This window comes from Heloderma suspectum, chromosome 5 (genome assembly GCF_057233095.1).
Source record: "Heloderma suspectum isolate Gila_16-S chromosome 5, 16-S_ref, whole genome shotgun sequence".
NCBI classification, from domain to species: Eukaryota; Metazoa; Chordata; class Lepidosauria; order Squamata; family Helodermatidae; genus Heloderma; species Heloderma suspectum.
The window spans coordinates 40,833,571-40,852,495 of record NC_139462.1 but is presented as its reverse complement, the minus strand read 5'-3'; the positions used below and the strand labels follow the sequence as shown (position 1 = coordinate 40,852,495).

General features: G+C 41.8%; 3 protein-coding genes across 11 annotated transcripts in view; 1 reads left to right on the top strand and 2 right to left on the bottom strand.

Moving 5' to 3' along the window:
- ALPK1 (alpha kinase 1) overlaps positions 1-1,597 on the bottom strand; it is a 97,528-nt gene extending 95,931 nt beyond the window's left edge. For 3 of the 7 annotated variants that reach the window (XM_084855872.1, XM_084855873.1, XM_084855874.1), the window contains exon 1: positions 1,405-1,597. The gene's annotated coding sequence lies outside the window, so the exon portion shown is untranslated. The remainder of the gene's footprint in view (positions 1-1,404) is intronic. The other 4 variants (XM_084855868.1, XM_084855869.1, XM_084855871.1 and 1 more) reach the window with 2 other exon arrangements.
- On the top strand, positions 812-18,008 carry TIFA (TRAF interacting protein with forkhead associated domain). Of its 3 annotated transcripts, none has more exons than XM_084855877.1 (2): positions 812-916; positions 6,866-18,008. In XM_084855877.1, the coding sequence occupies exon 2, from the start codon at positions 6,890-6,892 to the stop codon at positions 7,427-7,429; it is 540 nt and encodes a 179-aa protein (XP_084712003.1). In that variant the 5' UTR covers positions 812-916; positions 6,866-6,889; the 3' UTR covers positions 7,430-18,008. The 3 variants fall into 3 exon arrangements, with proteins under 3 accessions (XP_084712003.1, XP_084712004.1, XP_084712002.1); XM_084855878.1 differs by lacking the exon at positions 812-916 and adding an exon at positions 1,257-1,338; XM_084855876.1 differs by lacking the exon at positions 812-916 and adding an exon at positions 1,612-1,958.
- AP1AR (adaptor related protein complex 1 associated regulatory protein) overlaps positions 7,763-18,925 on the bottom strand; it is a 30,152-nt gene continuing 18,989 nt past the window's right edge. Inside the window, exons 7-10 of the mRNA XM_084855875.1 lie at positions 15,984-16,036; positions 15,058-15,131; positions 14,169-14,297; positions 7,763-11,671 (exon numbers count right to left, since the gene is read on the bottom strand). Of these exons, the coding sequence (XP_084712001.1) occupies positions 11,406-11,671; positions 14,169-14,297; positions 15,058-15,131; positions 15,984-16,036 (522 nt within the window). The 3' untranslated portion in view covers positions 7,763-11,405. The remainder of the gene's footprint in view (positions 11,672-14,168; positions 14,298-15,057; positions 15,132-15,983; positions 16,037-18,925) is intronic.

Sequence of the window (18,925 nt, the reverse complement as noted above, 5' to 3'; positions counted from 1 at the left end):
TTCTCTGTCCAGAGACCATGGCTGGCCATTTTGAACTCTTCCATGGACTAACTCCTCTCAGCTGTTTAAGTGGGTATCCTTGCTTAACTATCTCATTAAACCTAAAGCTAGTAATATGAAAATGCTGTCTTGCTCCTATGATGGCTTGTATAAGTTTTCATTTCAGAGGAGGGACCCCCCCCCCAAGTGGAATATAGTTGTATGTAGGCAGGTGATAACTGCTATGGGCAGTTATCTTTAAAGTTACCACTGTGGCTTAAACAAGTGTGTTTAAACAAGACGGTTTGTAAGTCACAATTTTTAATCACCCTGTCCTCGCAGATTTTATCGTAGGTTTCTATTGTCTCACTACTTCCCTGATATTATTTGTTTCTGGAATGAGAAGTCCACAGGGAAGCAACAATGATCATGAGTAACCACAAATGCTGAGAAGAGGGGTGGGGACGAGAAATATTTTGGCCTCAGTCTTTTCAGTTTAAATTTATCAGAACTAACGGGGGGGGGGGGAAGTGTTCAATCATGCAGTGCTGTAACTTTATGGTCTTTTTTTTTAGGTAACTTGATGCCTCTTGGACAATGCCCCCTTTCTTTGCTTTGAGTGGATAATGCTTTCCCTTTCCCTTTCCCACTCCCCCCTTCCCCCAAGGAAAAGAGGGAAACTCCGCTGCACAGACGAACTCCACGTTCCACGCTGCAACTGATGTTCGTCTTCTCCCCTCTTTCGGGTCCCCCTCCCCTCTTTTGGGGGCGGGAAGACAAGAAGGAAGAGGATGTGTAAGCCACTGAGGTGGGTCCATCCTTCCTCCAAGTTAGATTCGAAAGCAAAGGCTGAGAGACCGCCGTTGCACGTTTAGCAGGTTCTCTCGTCGAAGCCCACCCGACCCATCTCGCCGATTTCGGAGATCGGTTTGCGAAGGTGAGAAAGAGCACGAAGGAACCGGTGAACGCCTGTAATCCAATCGAACCCCCGTCTGTCTGTCTGTCTGTCTGTCTAACACAGCTTCCTCAACCAGGTGTTTTCCAGATGTGTCGGGCTACAACAACTCCCAGCATCAGGCTGATCTAATAGATTTCATAGGCACCTTTTACGGTGCCCACGCTCACAGGGCGGCTTGAAATAAGCAGCGCCAAGGGCGCAAAGCTATGCATGTTTAGACGGACAGAAGGCCTACAACTCCCAGCATTCCCCAGCCAGCCATGCTGGCTGGGGAATGCTGGGAATTGTAGGCCTTTTTTTTTCTGTCCAAGCATGCACAGGGTTGCGCCTTCAAATACCGAAACTATCAAATGTTTGCCCGCCTGCCCATCCATCTGTTTTTCAACAGCAGCTAAACGAAGGTATGAGAGGAGGGGGGGAAACCAGCGCCGCAAAGGAAGCACGTGCCGGCTCGCCCGCCCGCTCACCGTGGTCTCTGGCCCCCGACGTTCTTCGGCAGGCGGGGCGCGGGGCGCAGGCGAGGAGGCCGGGGCCGTTGCCAGCGGGCGCAGCCGGCAGGCGGGTCGCGCCGCTCCGCTGCACGGCCAGGGGCCCCAGCCGGAAGCGCCGGGCGAAACGAAAGTTTCTGCGGAGCGCGGCGTTGGCCGGGGAGGGGCGCGTGCGGCTTCCGCTCTGGGTGTAAACGCGGCGGGGGCTGTCGGAGCTGCAGCAGCGAGCATCGCTCCACCCCGGGCCCGCTGTGCGCAACTGGCCCTGGTGGCAAAGGAATGCGGGGATCCCCGGCTAAAGGGAGACGCGTGCCTCGTCGCGGTGAGCGGGCGGCAGCGGTGAGATGGGCATTATAGGGACATCGGCTCTTTCTGGGACTCTCCCAGCGCTAAGAAAACAAAGGACGCTCCGAATGATGTGAGCGCCGGCGCAGCCGGAAGGTCAGGTCCAGCGTATGTCCGGCCGTATGCATTCAAGCGCTGCGCGCCTTTACTGCGGCGGGAGCTGAACTCGGAGTCAGAGTACAAGTGAGGTGAGTCGTTTCCTGCGGAAAATCGCCCTCGCTCTGCCTGCGCTTTGTCCCCCAAAGGTGCTTTTCTGCTGCAGACAGAGCGGGGCGGGGTGGGGAGCACAAGGCAGTCCGGGGGGAGCGATTTTCTGCCAAAAAGCATCCAGGGCGTAATCGCGAGCACGTTCTGGATTGGGGCCCCGCAGGTGCTGTCTCTCCAAAATAAAAACAGCCAGGTTAAACATGCTGAGAGAAACATGTAGCTAATGTCAGGGACTCCTTGACTCCGAGGGCACTTGGCAATTGAGCTGGCTTGCTTGCCTCTCATGGCTGTACCTGGTACGTGGGGAGACTGAGTAGTCAACGGCATACAAACTCCCAAGCCACTTATAAAGGCGGAGGCAGTTTTGCTCCAAACATATCTCTTGCCTAGCAGGATTCAAAATTCAAGGGGCGTGGTGGATGAAGCTTAATTCAAACAGCACCCTGATGTAAACATGTGGCCCAATCATCTGCATGATTATGTGGGGGAAAGCCCTACTGAGGGTCAAACTACAGCTATCTGACTCCAGCAGAAGGCTGATCCTTTCCTTTGGTCCACCATGGAAGGACTGTTTGCATGCAGAAAGTCCCGGTTCCATCCCTGAAATTGACAGGTAGGGCCGCCAGCAGGGTTCTACAACTTTTGGCTAGCCTTTTTGGCCAAGCCAAAAATTATAGTTGCCAACCCCACCCTACCCATCTCTGGGCAAGCCCCTCAACACCTCCACTGTGCCAGGCGTTCCTGATGTAAAGCCTGGTGATAGAGGGTTTGGCCAGCATCATGACCACCCTTCTCTACCTGCCTTTCCCATTGGGAAAGGCCACAGTGAGAGCAGCCTGTTGCATGGTGCTACTTAGAGGCACCCCAAACATTTCCGAGCAATGTCACTCAGCACCCATACACCATCTGCTTTCCCAATGGGAAAAGCTGGAGGGAGAGCAGCCAGCTGGGTACTGCAGTATGGAGATGTTACAAGCACCCTCTGGTAGTGGCAATCAATCTTCCCTGTGAATTTTCTGCTCCAGCTTAGGGAAGTCTAGCTGGGTGGGGTTTTCTCAGACTCCTGTCTGAAAACCTGCTGGAGCTGCCAGTCAGTGAAGATGATGGTTTAAGGTGGCCTCCTCTGTTCCCTTAAAACCTGCATTTGCCGTGATAGATTAGTAATATAATCTATTATAATTTCCCAGACAGTTGGAGACAAATGCCTTCTGAGTCTGGTACAGCAAAAAGGCGGTGGTATATTATTATTATTATTATTATTATTATTATTATACATTTCTATACCACTGCATAGCTGAGGCGGTTTACAGAACTTAAAATATTAAAATATAATATACAAAATTTAAAAGCTATTCACATTAAAGCACACAGGCAATATACACAAACAGCATATAACTAAAAACAACTTTGAACAGTCAGTCATAACTAAAGACACATGCAGGACCGATTAAAACTCATCATGTGCTGCCAAATGCCTGGGAAAAGAGGTCTTAACCTGATGCCGAAAAGATAACGTTGGTGCCAGGCAGACCTCATTGGGGAGCTCGTTCCACAGATGGGGGGGCACCACTGAGAAGGCCCTCTCCCTCACTGCCACCTTCTGAGCTTCCCTTGGAGGAGGCACCCAGAGGAGGACCTTAGACACTGAACGTAGAATATGGGTAGGTTCATTTTGGGAGAGACATGCTTTCAGGTATTGCGGTCCAGTGTAGGGCTTCATAGGTTAAAACCAGCACCTTGAATTGAGCTTGGAAACATATAGGCAGCCAGTGCAAGCATTTTATACTTAGTGCATGTGTTGGTACTCTTGTACTTGGAGCTAAGCAAGAGCAACCTTTTTAGATGAGTGCCATTTTTGGTGGAAAGGCTGGATATAAACAACCACTGCCCATGAGCTTCAGACTCGTATGTTTTGGGCCAGGTTTTAATGATGATTCTACTTGATCCATAAAAATGCACTGAAGGGGCCAGAATCATCCACCTTTTCACCAAATGATGAAAGTGGGTTACATCTGGGTGGCATGCTGTTTGTGTGCTCGCTGTTTGTGTGCTCGTACAAGATTGGGTATTTCTTGTTTGCCATGACCCTAGTGTGGTGGAGAAAGCTGGCTGATTGTCATGCTGAGTTGCTGCAGACATCTGGCTTGCAGAACTGTGACAGCTGCTAAGTGGAGTAAGCCACCTCCCTGTAGCAGCTGTAATGTATGCTTCTGCCCCAGGCTTCGTGATGAACGGGAGCAAAATGTTTTGCTGTTTAGCCATTCCGCTTGTGAGTATATGGCTGTGTGGTTCAAGGACTATTTAGTTGTAACTAATCCCTAAGAAATGACCTTGAATGGTGCCATGAAAAACTATTGAACCAAACATGCTTCCACTTTAGTAATTCATTGAAAGCCACAAGAGTGCACAATTGCATGGTGATGATTAATTTACAGTGCATGCTTACACATGTCTACTCAGAAGTAAGTCCCATTGAGTTCAATGGAGTTTACTCACAAGAAACTGGGTAAAGAATCATAGAATAGTAGGGTTGGAAGGGGCCTACAAGGCCATTGAGTCCAACCCCCTGTTCAATGCAGGAATCCAAGTCAGAGCATCCCTGATAGATGGCTGTCCAGCCTCATCTTGAATATAGGGGTTGGATTCTAATCTAGTCATACTTCGAGTAAATCCATTGAAATCAATCGGCCTTTATTTGGAGTCTACCCTTAAGTGTGACTCAAACTGGATTGAGCCCTAGGATGAGGAAACTGTGCAACTGTTATTTGCTTAGGCCTGGTCTACACATTCAGGAGAATGAGGCCTTACAATGCCAAGGCTGTACATAGGATGGAGTTTAACACTAAAGACTGTAGGAGGTGGATACCAGTTTTGAATGCTCCTCCATATACAAAAATCCCCACAAATAGAAAAGTAGCACAGGAGGGAGATAATGATGTTGATTTAACTGTTTATTTAAAATATACCTTACTGCCTGACAACTGATTTCTGAGGCAGCTTATAATAAATAAAAATTAATGCGCCATTAACACTGGATTTTCTTTAACTAAGAAGGCAATGGTGACTGAAAATGGTGCCGCGCTCCAACTGCTGCTATTTAAAGGTTCCACAGTGACCATCTGGGAAAATATGGGGCTGGAATTAGTCTGTGCAGCTGGATCGCCCACGGCTTCTGGTTCTTCCTGGCAGCAGTGGTGGCTCAAGTGGTGGGTGGACGATGATGCCCACTGCCCAGGCTTCAGATTCTGTTTGTTTGTTTACTAGTATTTATAAACCACTTACATCCAAAGATTTCAAAGTGGTGGACACAAATCATAACAAAATAAAAATAAAGATCAAGACATAGAATATATCTACATAAGATGGTACACTACACTACACAGGGAAAGCTTGTGTAAACAAATGGGCCTTCAACATCTGCCTAAAAATCGCACTGCTCCTTCTGCCCCTGCTGTCGCAGTGTTTGGAATAACATCTGAAGCAGAGCATCTCCTGGGCTCCGGGAGGCTCCTCCTCACGCCCTTTTGACTCCTGCTTAAAGGTAACAAAGGTTCTGGTTAGAGGAGGGTCTCTTTTGTTGCTTGAGCGTGGGCAGTCCAAAGAGCTTTGTGGATATTTGACCTTTCCCTTTGTTGTGAGCTTGATGTGGGCAGGGTCTTTTATTGTTAGGTCTCTTAATACGAATTGTTTAATGAATCGCTTAATGCGAATGTAATGTGAGAACTCGGTTTTATCAGAACTCTGTTTCTTTCTAAAAATAGTAACTATTTTTACATAGTGTTTTTATTGTTGTTGTTGTTGTTAGCATTTCTATACCGCCCAATAGCTGGAGCTTTCTGGGCAGTTTACAAAGATTTAAAAAGATTATCCTATTGTTTATCGCTCTGAAATCTTTTGGATGTGGAGCAGTATAAAAATATTGTAAATAAAACAAATGAACAAATAAAGTGGATATTATTGCTATTGGGTACTGTTAACTGACCTACTTCCTTATGCTCATTTAAAGTTTTAATATGTCTTAAAAATCAGCGGTAGAAAACTTCAGCCCCAAGGGTCACATGCAGTGCCTGGAGGTCACACACATGCCTGCATATGTACACATACAGACACGCACACACATGGGATTGGATCAGTGGGGGAGGGGAAGCTTAGCCTCCCCCCGCCCGTCCCCCAATCCCTGCCACTATTAGTGGTGGAGAAACACTGAATCTAGTTGCATTGGAATCAACTGTGCTGTGGAAGAGGACATGCAGGGACAACTCTCACTGCATGCCCCTTTCCCCAGCTCATTTGGTCTTCTAGTGAAGTACAGTGGAGTTGAGGAGGGGTGTGGCGAGAGTCATCCACACTTGCCCACTTCCCAAGCACAGTCGCATTGGCTTGGCATGGGGAGGGGACTGGTGGGGCCTTTGGTCTCCCACAGTTGGCCAAAGATGTGCCCCCTGAGGCCTGCAGGTTGCCCACCCATTTTAACTGTATTTGAGTTGTTAATGTTGTGATGTAAATGATTTATAATTATAACAATTGTATTTAAATTGCCTACACGGTGAACCGCTTTGAGCATAATGTGTTTGTGGAAAATGCAGTATCCAAATAAATTTGACTATAACAAAGATTATTTTAGTGCTAGAAATAGTATTTATATTGTGCTCTATACCAGGGGGGACCGCGGTGGCTTAGTGGTAACCCCAAACATTCAACACAATAATATAAACAAAGTCAATAATTACACATTAAATAACAGTCTTTCAGAAAAGCTGGAGTTTAAGGCTCCCATTCCTGTGCTCTCTTGATCTACTAGGCTACTACAGCTGGTCATGTAGTTTTGCAGATAAGGCTCAAGCAGGTTTGTTTTTAGCCATGTAATGTGCTTGGCTTTTTCTTCCAGGACTTTTTGAGAATTAGCACTGCCATGTCCAAGTTTGAGACTGCAGACACTGAAGAGACAGTAACCTGCCTCTGCATCACTGTGTATCATCCAAAGCAGGAGGAACAGCAAGTGTTTCGTGCCTTAACATTTTGCCAGCATCAGCAGCAGAGAGCGCATGAGTTGGTTACGTTTGGAAGGGACACTAATGTCTGCCATTTCCACTTCGCCGATGCACGCGTTTCACGCATTCAGTTTGCCCTGCAGTTTTTTAGACACTTCCACAGCTCAGAGTTTGGCTTTCAGATTAAGAATTTGAGCAAAAAGGTCAAGCTAATCGTGGACAATATTGAACTGGCCTACCTGAATAAGGTTGATTTGCCAGAGACATGCATGATTCACTTTGGAGATTACCAGATGCTAATGGAAAAACAGGGTGGACAATCGGAGGACTATTTTGATCTTCGCTTTGAATTGGCCCAAAAGTCACTGGTGCAGGAAAAAAATCTATCTTGGCGTGCACCCATACCTGAAACTTCCATTTCCTATGCTGATTCTCCAGTAGAGATGGATGAGAATGAATAAATGGAAAAAGGTCCATGAGAGACTGATTTCAGTGTTTTATGTGAATGCTTACCATTTTAACGTGTCTTATAGCAGCTGAATGTTGTCATCCACATTTGCACATTAACCTTCACTCAGTGCATAGATTAGGTTAGCATTATCCTTTCATTTTGCCAGACATTTTGACATCATTGCTTGAGAGCCCCTCTCCTTCCTGCTGCCAACTGCCACTGCTGAGGCCATCGAAGGGAGAAGAAGCACCAACTCTTCCATTGTGCTTAGATCCAGTTCCATGATCTGCTGAACGTTGCAACTAAGAACATAGCGCCTGTGTTTGCTTTTTTCCCCACCTCCGTCCCAATCTTTTCCTTTTGTGTTGTGGCTTTTAGATTGTAAGCCTATGGGCAGGGACCGTCTTATTTCTCATCTTTGTGTGCAACTCTGGTAGCCTTTTTGGCTGAAAAGCAGGGTAAAAAAAGCTATAAATAAACAAATATTTCTATATGAAAAACTTTTGTACAGTCGTGTGCAGACTACAGGACATGGCAGTGGTACCCTAGGCTTTCTATGCTACTCATCTTACTCTCCAAAGGCATAGAAAAAAACACACAAAGTTCTGCCGTCGTATACCACCATCCTCGTATATCACCATCCCTTGCAGACCTTGCAAGGGTGCTCACATACAACAGAATTTGGGGAGTAAAATATTTACTGACTGATTTATATTTATTTGTTGGCCGAAATGTAAAATATTTAAGGACTTTTTTCATAGCTTGACATGTAGACACTCCCCATTTCTAATTCTTGCAATTACTGTTGCTATAAAAAAAGATTGCAACTTGTAGAAGTAAATTTATTGTAGGTATTTCTCCTCCATCATTCTGAAATCACTGTAGTCCAGCATCCTGTTTCTCACCGTGGCCAACCAGATGACTCTGGGAAGCCCAAAAGCAGGACGTGAGGTGCCTTGGTGTGAACAGGATAGTTCGTCACACAGCACATCATTTGTGGATTTTGCTACCACAGGATGCAGCGATGTCTTCTCACTTAGACATCTTTAAAATAAAATTAGATGAATTCATGGAGAATGGCACAATCCTTTGCATATCTGCTCAGAAGTAAATCCCGTTGAATTGAATGGGACTACTGCCCAGGTAAATGTGTACAGGATTGCACCCTAAGTCTATTAATGGCTACTAATTATTATGGCTGTATGCACCATGCCACTATCAGCTGCTGGGGCTTTGCAGAGGCATCTGGTTGATCATTGTGAAAATGGGACTAGCTGGAAACATATTTAATTTAGGTGGTCTTTTGTGTTCTTAGGAAATCTAGGTTGTCAGGGGAAGGAGGCAGGGGAACACCCCCCCACACCCAAAGTTTAACAATTCACAAGATGGTTGAAGGCATCAAGATGAAAACAATCCAACCAATAAACTGAACTTGAGAGGGTGGAAGCCCAGCAACTCAGCTGTTTTCTCAAAAACAGAAAAAACGGAGCAACACAACTTTCAATTTCCAATATAAGCAGTAATATCAGGCTAGTTTTCAAGTGTGTAAAAAATTTATTCACAGCTTGAGAAATTTAAACTTTAAAGACCGATAACATGAAAAAGTCAGGAAGAGACACAGTAGCTTATGTCAACCAAAAATATACATTTGAAGTGTACAAATCTCTTATAATAATGCATATTACAGGCGTCGAAAATGTGGAGCTCAACATGTAAATATTTTTAGCAACATAGCTTCCATTTAAGAAATGCAATACATGAAGAATGATTAAGCTGTGTCAGCTGTCATATGTACATACGGTCAATATCTGTCTTTTTTAAACATAAAAGGCACAGGGAAAGAAATCAATCTATAGTGATCCTGGCATATTATATGAGTTAAAATAGCTATACAAACATTTGATAATTTATTTACTGCCACTGACTATTCAACATCCATAATATATTATTGGGGCACTGAGTACTATGTTTTTAAAAAGGGATCATTGAGTCTGGAATGAAGTTCTATAAATGAATCATGATCATGGGAGCAAGAAAAGGTAAACAGGAAAGGAGACAAAAGAGCAGTCTTCCTCAACCTGGTGCCTCCAGATGTTTTGTACTACAACTTTTATAATCCCCAACTATTAGCCCTGCTGGCTGGGGATGGTGGAAGTCATAGTCCAAAATGTCTGGAGCGCACCATGTTGGAGAAGGCTGCACAAGAGGAAAGTTAATGGATTATAACGTAATAGCGATGAAGACCTGTTACAGGGCAGTAGAGGGACAGAAGCTGAGAATGAGCCCGAGTATTCCCATTATTAGTCACTTATGTGTTTTAGCCAGTGGCTATAACCAAGAGTTACCATTGGTTGCAAAGCTTCAGCAGAAAAGATATAGCTCAACTAATGCTGATCAATTAATTTCTGGGCTGTTTTGTTTTTCATCATTGCTGTAGCAGCTGCTGCCAAGAGCCATGGTCCTACTTGTACATAGCTTCATTCTTATATACACATTGCAAGGAACATTTATTCTCCTTTCATGGAGCTAGAAATTACAAATCCTTACAGTAGGAGTAGAAGGACAGTGTAATACAGCAACTCAAGAAGGAGGCAATCATGCAAAATAGGTACTGTCGCTCCCCAATCTACTGCACTACTGAGCTCTGCAATATTCAGATTTGCTACAAATCAAACATTTGTGTGGCAAACACATACACTGGTGTATTATTAACGAGCAAGGACCATTCCAAAGCAGATTTCTTTTCAGGAAAACAAAACCCCATAAAAGCCATTTCTTAGGAAGATACAGATGTTTTTCTGCAGCCTCACAAGTACAAAAAGAAATTGTAATCAACACTAAAAGAGTGCTCTTGAGAACTGAAATCCAAAGGACTCTTTGTAATAAAAATAAAATATATGGGCAACATCATCCTCAATCATATTTCAACAGTAATTAAACTCAATGAAGTTACTGCTTTTATCACTAACCTTGATGAACAGAATGTTTTACACACTTGGGAAAGATATATTTGAATTGGAATACCAGTTTGCATTAATACAACCACAGAAAGTAGTCATGCTTTCCGTTTTCCACATCAAAAGAACACTTTTTAGTTTTGGCTATTAATATCAGCTACTATTAAGTTAGTAATGTAAACAAAATTAATTTTGTACAACTTAAAAACATTTGTAATTAAAAGCTTCATAGTAGCAGCATTTGGCATTTCAAGTTGGGGTAAAAATGGAACCTTTGGTTCTCTAAAGTTTTACTGACAAAAACTTTCATTATGGTTTCTAGTTTTTTTAAATAGAGATGTCTTCAAAGATTTCTACCATACATCTCTATTCATAGCTCATCTTTGTCTTATACAATGTTTTTGACAACCTCTTTTTAAATGTGAGGTATTGTGCTTGAGATCAGATCATTTTAATAATGTAAATAATTGGTAGAGATAAAGATCAATTTCACATGTAAAATTCACTACTGATTTTTAGAACAAATTGAGCAGAAAAAATAAATACAAGTTATAAAATTGCTGTCTAGTTTTATCATTCAAGTATTAAGGTGTTAGACTTCCTATTGGAATTATGCCAATGTTAATATTTAAAGAAATCAGATAGAACAAGATCACCAATTAAAACATCAAGCTGCAATGCTTCATTTAGTGCAGACAATTTTATGCTAAAACCCAAGAATAGACACAACAGAATCACTCAAGTAATTTCATAGAAGTTCAAAGGTAGATGTTAAAATTGCACTTACAATTTTGAGTTCAGATAGCAAACCATATTCATTCTTTAACTGACATACATTATAACATGGTTTCTTTCTTTTTCTAGAAGAAATCTGGACCTCAGTTCACCAAGTACTGTCACTGTGCAACTTCCTTGTTTTAAAGGAGGCTGTGCAGCAGCAATGATTGGAGGGATTGTGCGCAATACAGATTTGTAGGTTTTGTCCAACTTCAACCATTTGGTCAGATAGCCAAGGGCCACATCATTTCATTATCTGTCTTGTTGATCAGCATCAGAACTTTTTTTGTTTGATGCAGACAGTTCTAAAACAGGGTTTACAAATCTGGCATACTCCGAGTTGCCATTATCATCCATTTCGGCACTAACAAAATCATTTTCCCATTCTAAACCATTAGAGTCATCAGAAGCAGAAGTTGGATTACTTCCAGTTTTCTTGCCGCTAAACTTTAGTGCTGCCCGGAGTATATCTTCTTCTGTTTTTGAACGTTCTCGCAGTGGGATCATTCTGTTCATACCTGCAATTTAGGAAATTGTTTTAAAAACAATATATTCTATTATCTACCTGTCTTCCAACAGTTAAGGAATTCAAGTAGATGTATCTTGAATTAAATAGCCAAAGAAATGAAACCTTGTTGATTGGGTTACATTTGATTTTTTTCTGAAAAAATGTACAATAGGTAGGGATATAGAGCCTTCCCATCTATTTTTGCATATGAATATTGCATTTGCATATTCCTCTGTCACTGCAGTTCAGGACACCTAGGGCAGTATCCTATTTGGTACTAGCATAAGCTACCCCCAGTGCAGTGCGCTTCACTGCAAGGCCCAAGGGCCCTTGGTGGCTCCCATCACTTCATGTGCAGCTCTCCACCTCTCTTTCTGCAGTAGCTGCTTACTCTCAGCAAGGGCTCTCTAGCTTTGCTCTGTTGCTTCCTTTAGTGGTGGGCTGGCTGCTGTGATCTGGGCTACCCAAGGATGCTTTTGGGGTAGGGTCAGGAGTCCTGCCACCCATAAGACAGCTTCGGCTATTGGGCGGTATAGAAATGTAATAAAATACATAAATAAATCAGCTGTTAGGTGACTGGAAGAGGAACATGCAGGAGCCACTGGCAAATTAGCTGTGGCAGGGGAGGAGCCCAAGAGGTAAAGAGCAACACGATAGGCTAGCTGCAATGCCCAAAAGGTGGAGGGCAAATTGAATGCGCAGGTGAGAGACAGAGCAATATGGACTGTGTTGGGAAATTTTGCAGCACTGAGTAGAGCAGAGCATTCTCTCAGTGATGAGTAAAAGATCCATCCCAATCCAGTGATCAAGTCAGTCTGTCAGAATTTGACTGATGCCCTGTTTGGACATCGTGGAGGGAGATGGGGAAGTGAGGCCCAAAAAGGCTTCTAGTTGAGTCTGGTGCACAGCATCACCGCTTGACTGGGGAGGGGGATAGAGGAGAGGTGGCCCACACCCTGGAAAAGCCCCCAAGTGGCCCCAAGAAGCCTATCTTCTTTAAAGTCCTGAAGCCAAACTGCCTGAAGCAGAAGTGGCCCCAGTTTGAAAAGTCCTGAAGGCAAAGTGGCTTCAGTTTGAGAAACAGCAAAGATCACTGCTCTAGCGCAACGAAGGACAAGAATACTGTCCTTATCCACAAAAGCAGATATGTAGTTTTTGCAAACAGGATTTTCCAAATTGTTGTTTCGCATCCAAACACAACTGCATATGGCCCTCCATTCAAAAACAGGCCTTGTTTGGTTGTGCATTGATGCCAAATGCATAAGCAAGGAAGGTAGCCACTGTATTTTTTTTAAGCCAACATATGCACATCCTTCCCCTTAAGAACTTTTTTTAAAAAAATCGTTCCACAGATGAGAGGAGAAAAGCTCATGAATGCCGAGAGAGTATTAGCCATGACAAAGGGTGCGGTTGAATAATAATTAAGCCTATCTTCTTTAAAGTCTTTCCCAGCCTGTTTCTCCAGGTTTTGTCTTAACTAGCCCATGTAAAACATTTTAAAACTCTTTTTTGTAAAGTATAATAGCAACCAACCTAAAAAAAAGTTTTTCAAACGTTGGGATCCAAGGCTTGAGCAACAGGGCTTTTCCTTCCTCTTCCCTACCCCCAAATCAGCTCCAGAGGGTCCCCCAACCCACCGGACCAGATTTAAAGGGCACATGGAATGGGGGGAGGAATTCATTTCACCAGCGATGTATGTTCTCAGTATGCAGAACACAAAATTCTGTTAGGCAAAGTGAACATGCAAAATCTTTTTTCAGTAGCAAAAATGCTATGCTAGTTCTGCAAAGTTCCATTTATTTTCATAATATAAATAAGCAAGCAGTTGGATTGACAATAAAGTTCTCACAATTTTGCTGTTAAAATCCACAGAATGCAACCTAGAACAGCAATGGAACAGAAGTAACCACCATTGCAGAACATGTTTAATTTTAATTAGATGCCTTACCAGGAAGGTTACAAGAAACCCTTTTTAAAAGCGTTCTAGGAAACAGGTTTCACACAACTGCTCTAGTTTTGTTCAGTTTTTTCCAAATGTTCAAATTACAATGGCTTATTATGGCAATTCCACTTCATCCAATGCTATGTACACACAGATGTATCATTTTATGTTATTTTACCATGTTGACATTTAACTGTTCCTAGACAAGGTATCGCAAGAAAAACTATAGTAACAGGATTCATGGATATGGAGGCATGGGATTGCACCCCATTATGTGTTAGAAAACCCATTTTCTCTGTTTGCCTATTGCAGTTTCTCCCCCATTCCATGGAGGTGGCCCTTCTCTTTTCTTGGTGAGAAGGTGGAAGGAAAATTTTGGATGATGAACTCTATTGCTACCTTATGTGGCTTATGCCATTTATGAAATGAACAAGGATATCATTGGGGGGGGGTTGAGGTTTTTTAAAAAAATAATCCAACGGTATCTGCTTAGATGTTCAAACAGTCCAACAATATTCATACTGCTTATGTCAGTGAAAGTATTAGTATAGCACAGAATAAGTACCTTCTTCATCTTCCCATTCTAAATCTAAGGAATTGCTGTCATCATTTCCACTTGTTGATTTGGTTTTGGTCATTAAGTCACAACTGCTCTCTGTATTTGGTGTCAGAACAGTAGCATCTGATGAGAGCCCTGTGATCAAAAAACATTTCTATACTTAAAATATACTGTCTCTATTAAACAGATAACACAGTAGTCCAATAGCTTTAAGCTTTAGTAACATTAAAACACACACAAAAATTTAAAAACACAAATATATTTAGAGTTCCTGTGAGCAAATGTCTACTCATGGGACACTCCTACTGGAGGAAGTGGGAGGCAAGCAATTTTGGTGTCTTTCACCTACAGACCCTGTACCTCCCAATAATCTGCTCTGGAAGGTTGGGGAACCTCTGGAACAGTGTAAGAAGTGTTACAAAGGGTGGCAGGGGAAATCAGCAAAAATGGTCTACCCCACCTTCTCCTCCAGTGGGAGCCTCTGCTGGATCTCAGGCCCTTTTGTTTGCAGTGGGCAACACATTATCTGCTGTATATACTCTAGCAGTATATATATCTAGCAATATTTTCATGGCATTAATACCAAGAAGCATCTTCAAGACATCTACAACTGTAACTGGAGTCAAAATGTTGTAACATTTTAAAGGTACGTATGAAGACTCCTCAGTAAGAAAACCAAGCATGTCTACCATGCGTCAGGAGATGTTAGAGGTAGATGTTAAATTTACATTTTTTTAAAGGGTACTGAATTTTGAATAGTTACAATTCACAGTCCACATGTCAGGTGTATATTTACATGCAAGAGGTCTAAGGGTATTCTATACCCACTGCAATAACTGTGCTTAGCAATTTAACCTATCTGGGAAAACTACACAACACACACACACACACTTACTGCTACTTCGAAAAGCTTCATATTGTAGTTTTACATTTCTCAGGTAAGAATCAAAATCCTCTTCTGTTGTTGAGCTGTAAAAGAACGAACAAGTTATACCAAAGAGGACTTTGTTCAGAGAAAGTTTGCTTACCACACTATGAGTGCAATCAAACAGAATTGATACTTGACAGATGGATGGTTCCTATCTTGGAATCCTCTGTCTATCCTAAGCCCTGCTGGCAAGATCAAGGCAGGGCAGAGGCTTTCACAGCCTCAACATCTTCCGTTCTACCTTTCTGTGCTAGACAGGCCTCTGAGCTTGCTTACCTCGCTGTGGGCAGGAACAGAAACAGAGAGGCTTGTGTATCTATGTCCTCTCCTCTCCCTCCAACATGTCCCTTTCATCCTTCCATCCTCTTCCAAGAGTGCGACGCTGACCTCGGAATAGGAGCCGCCATGGAGCTTTCCACGATGGCTGGGAGGGCAGAGGGGGAGGGGCAGAAATCCGAGTGAGGATTTTCTCCCTCCCCAGGTCATAGCTCTGTCTATGGGCTCAGGGAGGGGGATAGCTGCCATATGCACTCCTATGGTTCCTTTCCTAGGAACCATAAGTTTGCTTTAGCAAAATTTCCTACATTTTAAAAAGATTGATGGGAATGATCCTGGAGAAATAGCTGCAGGAAATTCACTTCCAGATGTTCAGAAATATGGTTGACAGTCTTACCAACCAACATAACATTTATAAAAAGGCAGTTTGAATAGGAGATTTAGCACTTTCAGCCCATTGCTGCTCACCTTGCCATTTTCCTCACATTTCCTTCTAAAATTGTGGACAAGGCAACATATGTGCATTCCTCTGCTATCTGAAGCTAATTTCAAATTCAAGGGTTATCTGCATTATATTTATTTATTTCAAGTTCCTAAAGGCTAAATGGGTATCTTACCTTTGGGTATCTCCATTGTTTGCTCTTTCTGCTAGCCTCTGCAACCTTTGTGGCTAACAAAAAGCAGAATGAACATCAAATGTTTCAAGATATAAACTCAAAAGAAAAACAATTCTAGAATCCATTTTAGCCTTAACACTCTACTCCAAGTTAAGAGTTCATTTAAATAGTGTTATTACAACATATGAACTTCTATGCCATATCAATTTCGACAGCCAGTAATTTACTCAATAATTAAATGATCCAATATCATGCACCAAGTGCCTGATGGATTGTTTCTGATTAGCATCTGGATAATTTTATTTCTGACATTTCTTCTCTCCCTTTCTATATACAACGTAATCACATTGGAGGGTACTCAGTGTGAAAATGAGCTTCCGATGCAGTTAAATGTCACTAATTTTATTCTGCTTCCGAACTTGGAAAAATAAAATTTCAATCTGGTTGGAGTCATGGCGTCTGGCAGTGACTTGCAGAGTTCTGCAGGTTGCTTATCTCAAACAGCGGGGAAAAGGTTGAGAAACCTTTTTATCTTCCCCTGGAATTAAAAGGGGAAGCTTACAGTACCATCCGGATGAAATCTTGGAAGAACAGTTCCTTTTGTGAAGAAACAGAGGGGCTAAAATCTAAGAATAGACGCCGGAGTGTCATCACTGCACACTGTTTGAAACTTCTCAGCAATTAGGAGTCACAAGGACAAACGGCTCCAAACAACATCTCTGAACTTAAACTACCAGCAATATCTGAGGACTTGTAATTAAATTTGTATAAGTTTTTTTTTCTTGTTTCTGGAATTATACTTGCTTGTTGTGCTTTGGAAAGTGGGGGATGGCAGAACCAACGGAAAAAAGGAAAGGCTTGAAAATGCCACCTACCCTCCCAATGGCTCCCCTGGCAAAGGTTTCTAGAAATGCTGGAGATGAAGAGGAGTTGCTTGCTTTGATAAAAACTATGTCTTTGCAGCTACAAGAGCAGTCAAAGAAACTTGAAACAATTCAGGACTCAATAACCGCCCTTCAGGAGGCTGTGGATTTAATTAATATCTCTTTTCAAAAGATGGAAGTGAAGGTTAATGATCTTGAAGATCAGATTGTTGCTTGAAACGGCCATGAAAGTGTCCCATAATGTTTTGCCTGCTCGATTCTCTCAACTGGAGGCCTTCAAAGGCAGAGTGAGTCTACGTCTCCTTGGTATTAAAGACTATTGATATAGGCTTGGTGGAATTTATGGATAAACTTTTGCATGAGCTATCTGCTTTGCCATCTGATTTCTTACTTGATACTGAGCATGCATATCGTGTTCCTGGTTCAAGGCGTGGCACTAAAGGGACTTCTGGGACTGTTATCGTTCAATTTTCATGAGTCTCCACAAAAAAACTACCTTATGTGTTTGGCAAGAGAACGAGGTGAGCTCCGGTGGGGACCAGCAAATGACAAGATTATGCTCTTTCATGATTATACTAAAGAAATTGCTGACAGAAGTTTGGCAAAGCAAGAAGTATGGCAAAGCAAATTAGCCTGCAATATCATATTAAATATCCAGCTACATTTTGTGTTCTTTTTGAAGATCAGATGAAGAGATTCTTGGATCCTGACGCTGAAGAAACATTTTTAATTGGTATTAAAATTAAATTCAGGGAACCAACTCTCTCAGCCGCTAGAGTTGGAACTTAGCCATTTTTACTGTTCTTTTGAAGTGTTGTTTAGGTTTTAGCTGATAACTGGTCAGGCAGTATGCCAAAGATAAATGTTTGTATTTTTTCTTCTTCTCTCTCTTCTTTATGTTATATTGTAATAAAGTGCAAATTTGTGTTCGTATGTGTGAGTACACATATAAATCTATTTTTAGATACGATACTACTTAAAATATACAAATGATTTGTTCGTTTTTATCTTTCTCTTAAACTTCTCTTTCCCCTCCTTTTTATTAGTATTATCACTACTAATCACTATGGGATTATTGTTGTTGCTGTTCCTTGCTGGTTAAACCTTTAATTAATATTAATACGTGTTAACTGAATAGTAATTTATGGCTAATGTAAATGGATTGTTTACTCCTATTTCTGTGCTAGAAGACTGTTTGGATATTTGGTTTGTCTTTATTGAAATTTAATATAATTCTGTTTTTTCTTTTTCCTCTTCCTTCTTTCACTATCCTCTCTTTCTTTTCTTTTTTAGAATACTGTAATGTTGGAAACTGAAGATTTTGATTATATTGTTGGTAGTGTTTATTTTATTTGTAAAAATAAAATAAAAATAGATTAAAAAATAAAAATAAAAATTTCATCCCATTCTTGGGTCTTCTGCCCTTTCATTAGCTGTTCTGACTATTTTACAGCAGCTTAAGCATCAGGGATGTTTAGCCAAATCTGGAATTAGGAGAATCTATTTCTACTTATCCTTGAACGAACAATATCATTACGGCAAAATAAATCCATATATTAACAAGTCTAGAACAAAGCAAAAACATTTCCTTTGCTAAAATAAATATAAGCTTGATTATTTACCATAGTACTGACTTCTGCCAAATAGGAACAGGTAACACTTAGAAGCAGTTCACTTAAGTTGGATGGCTATATTTAAGTATGCAATATCTGATGCAACTAACACTAAAGACAGCAGATAGAAACATCAACAGCGTGTTAATTTCTTCTTTTGATAAAGACATCTCAAAATCTTAAGACTGCTAGACGTAATCAACAAAACAGAATATACTTTGTAACCTATATAATTTCACTTTTTCATAAGGAATGTAGACCAAGCCACTGTCAGACACAAGACTCTTAATTACTGGACTACTGGGCTGACCTGAAATGGCTGTTCTTAAAATGTTCTATTGTCATTTATGAAATCTTCATTAATTGGTTATACTTGTATGTAGTTGGGTCTTAAATTCCATGGTCCAAAAGTCTTTGGGGTAGCTGTAAGAAACTATGTAATACG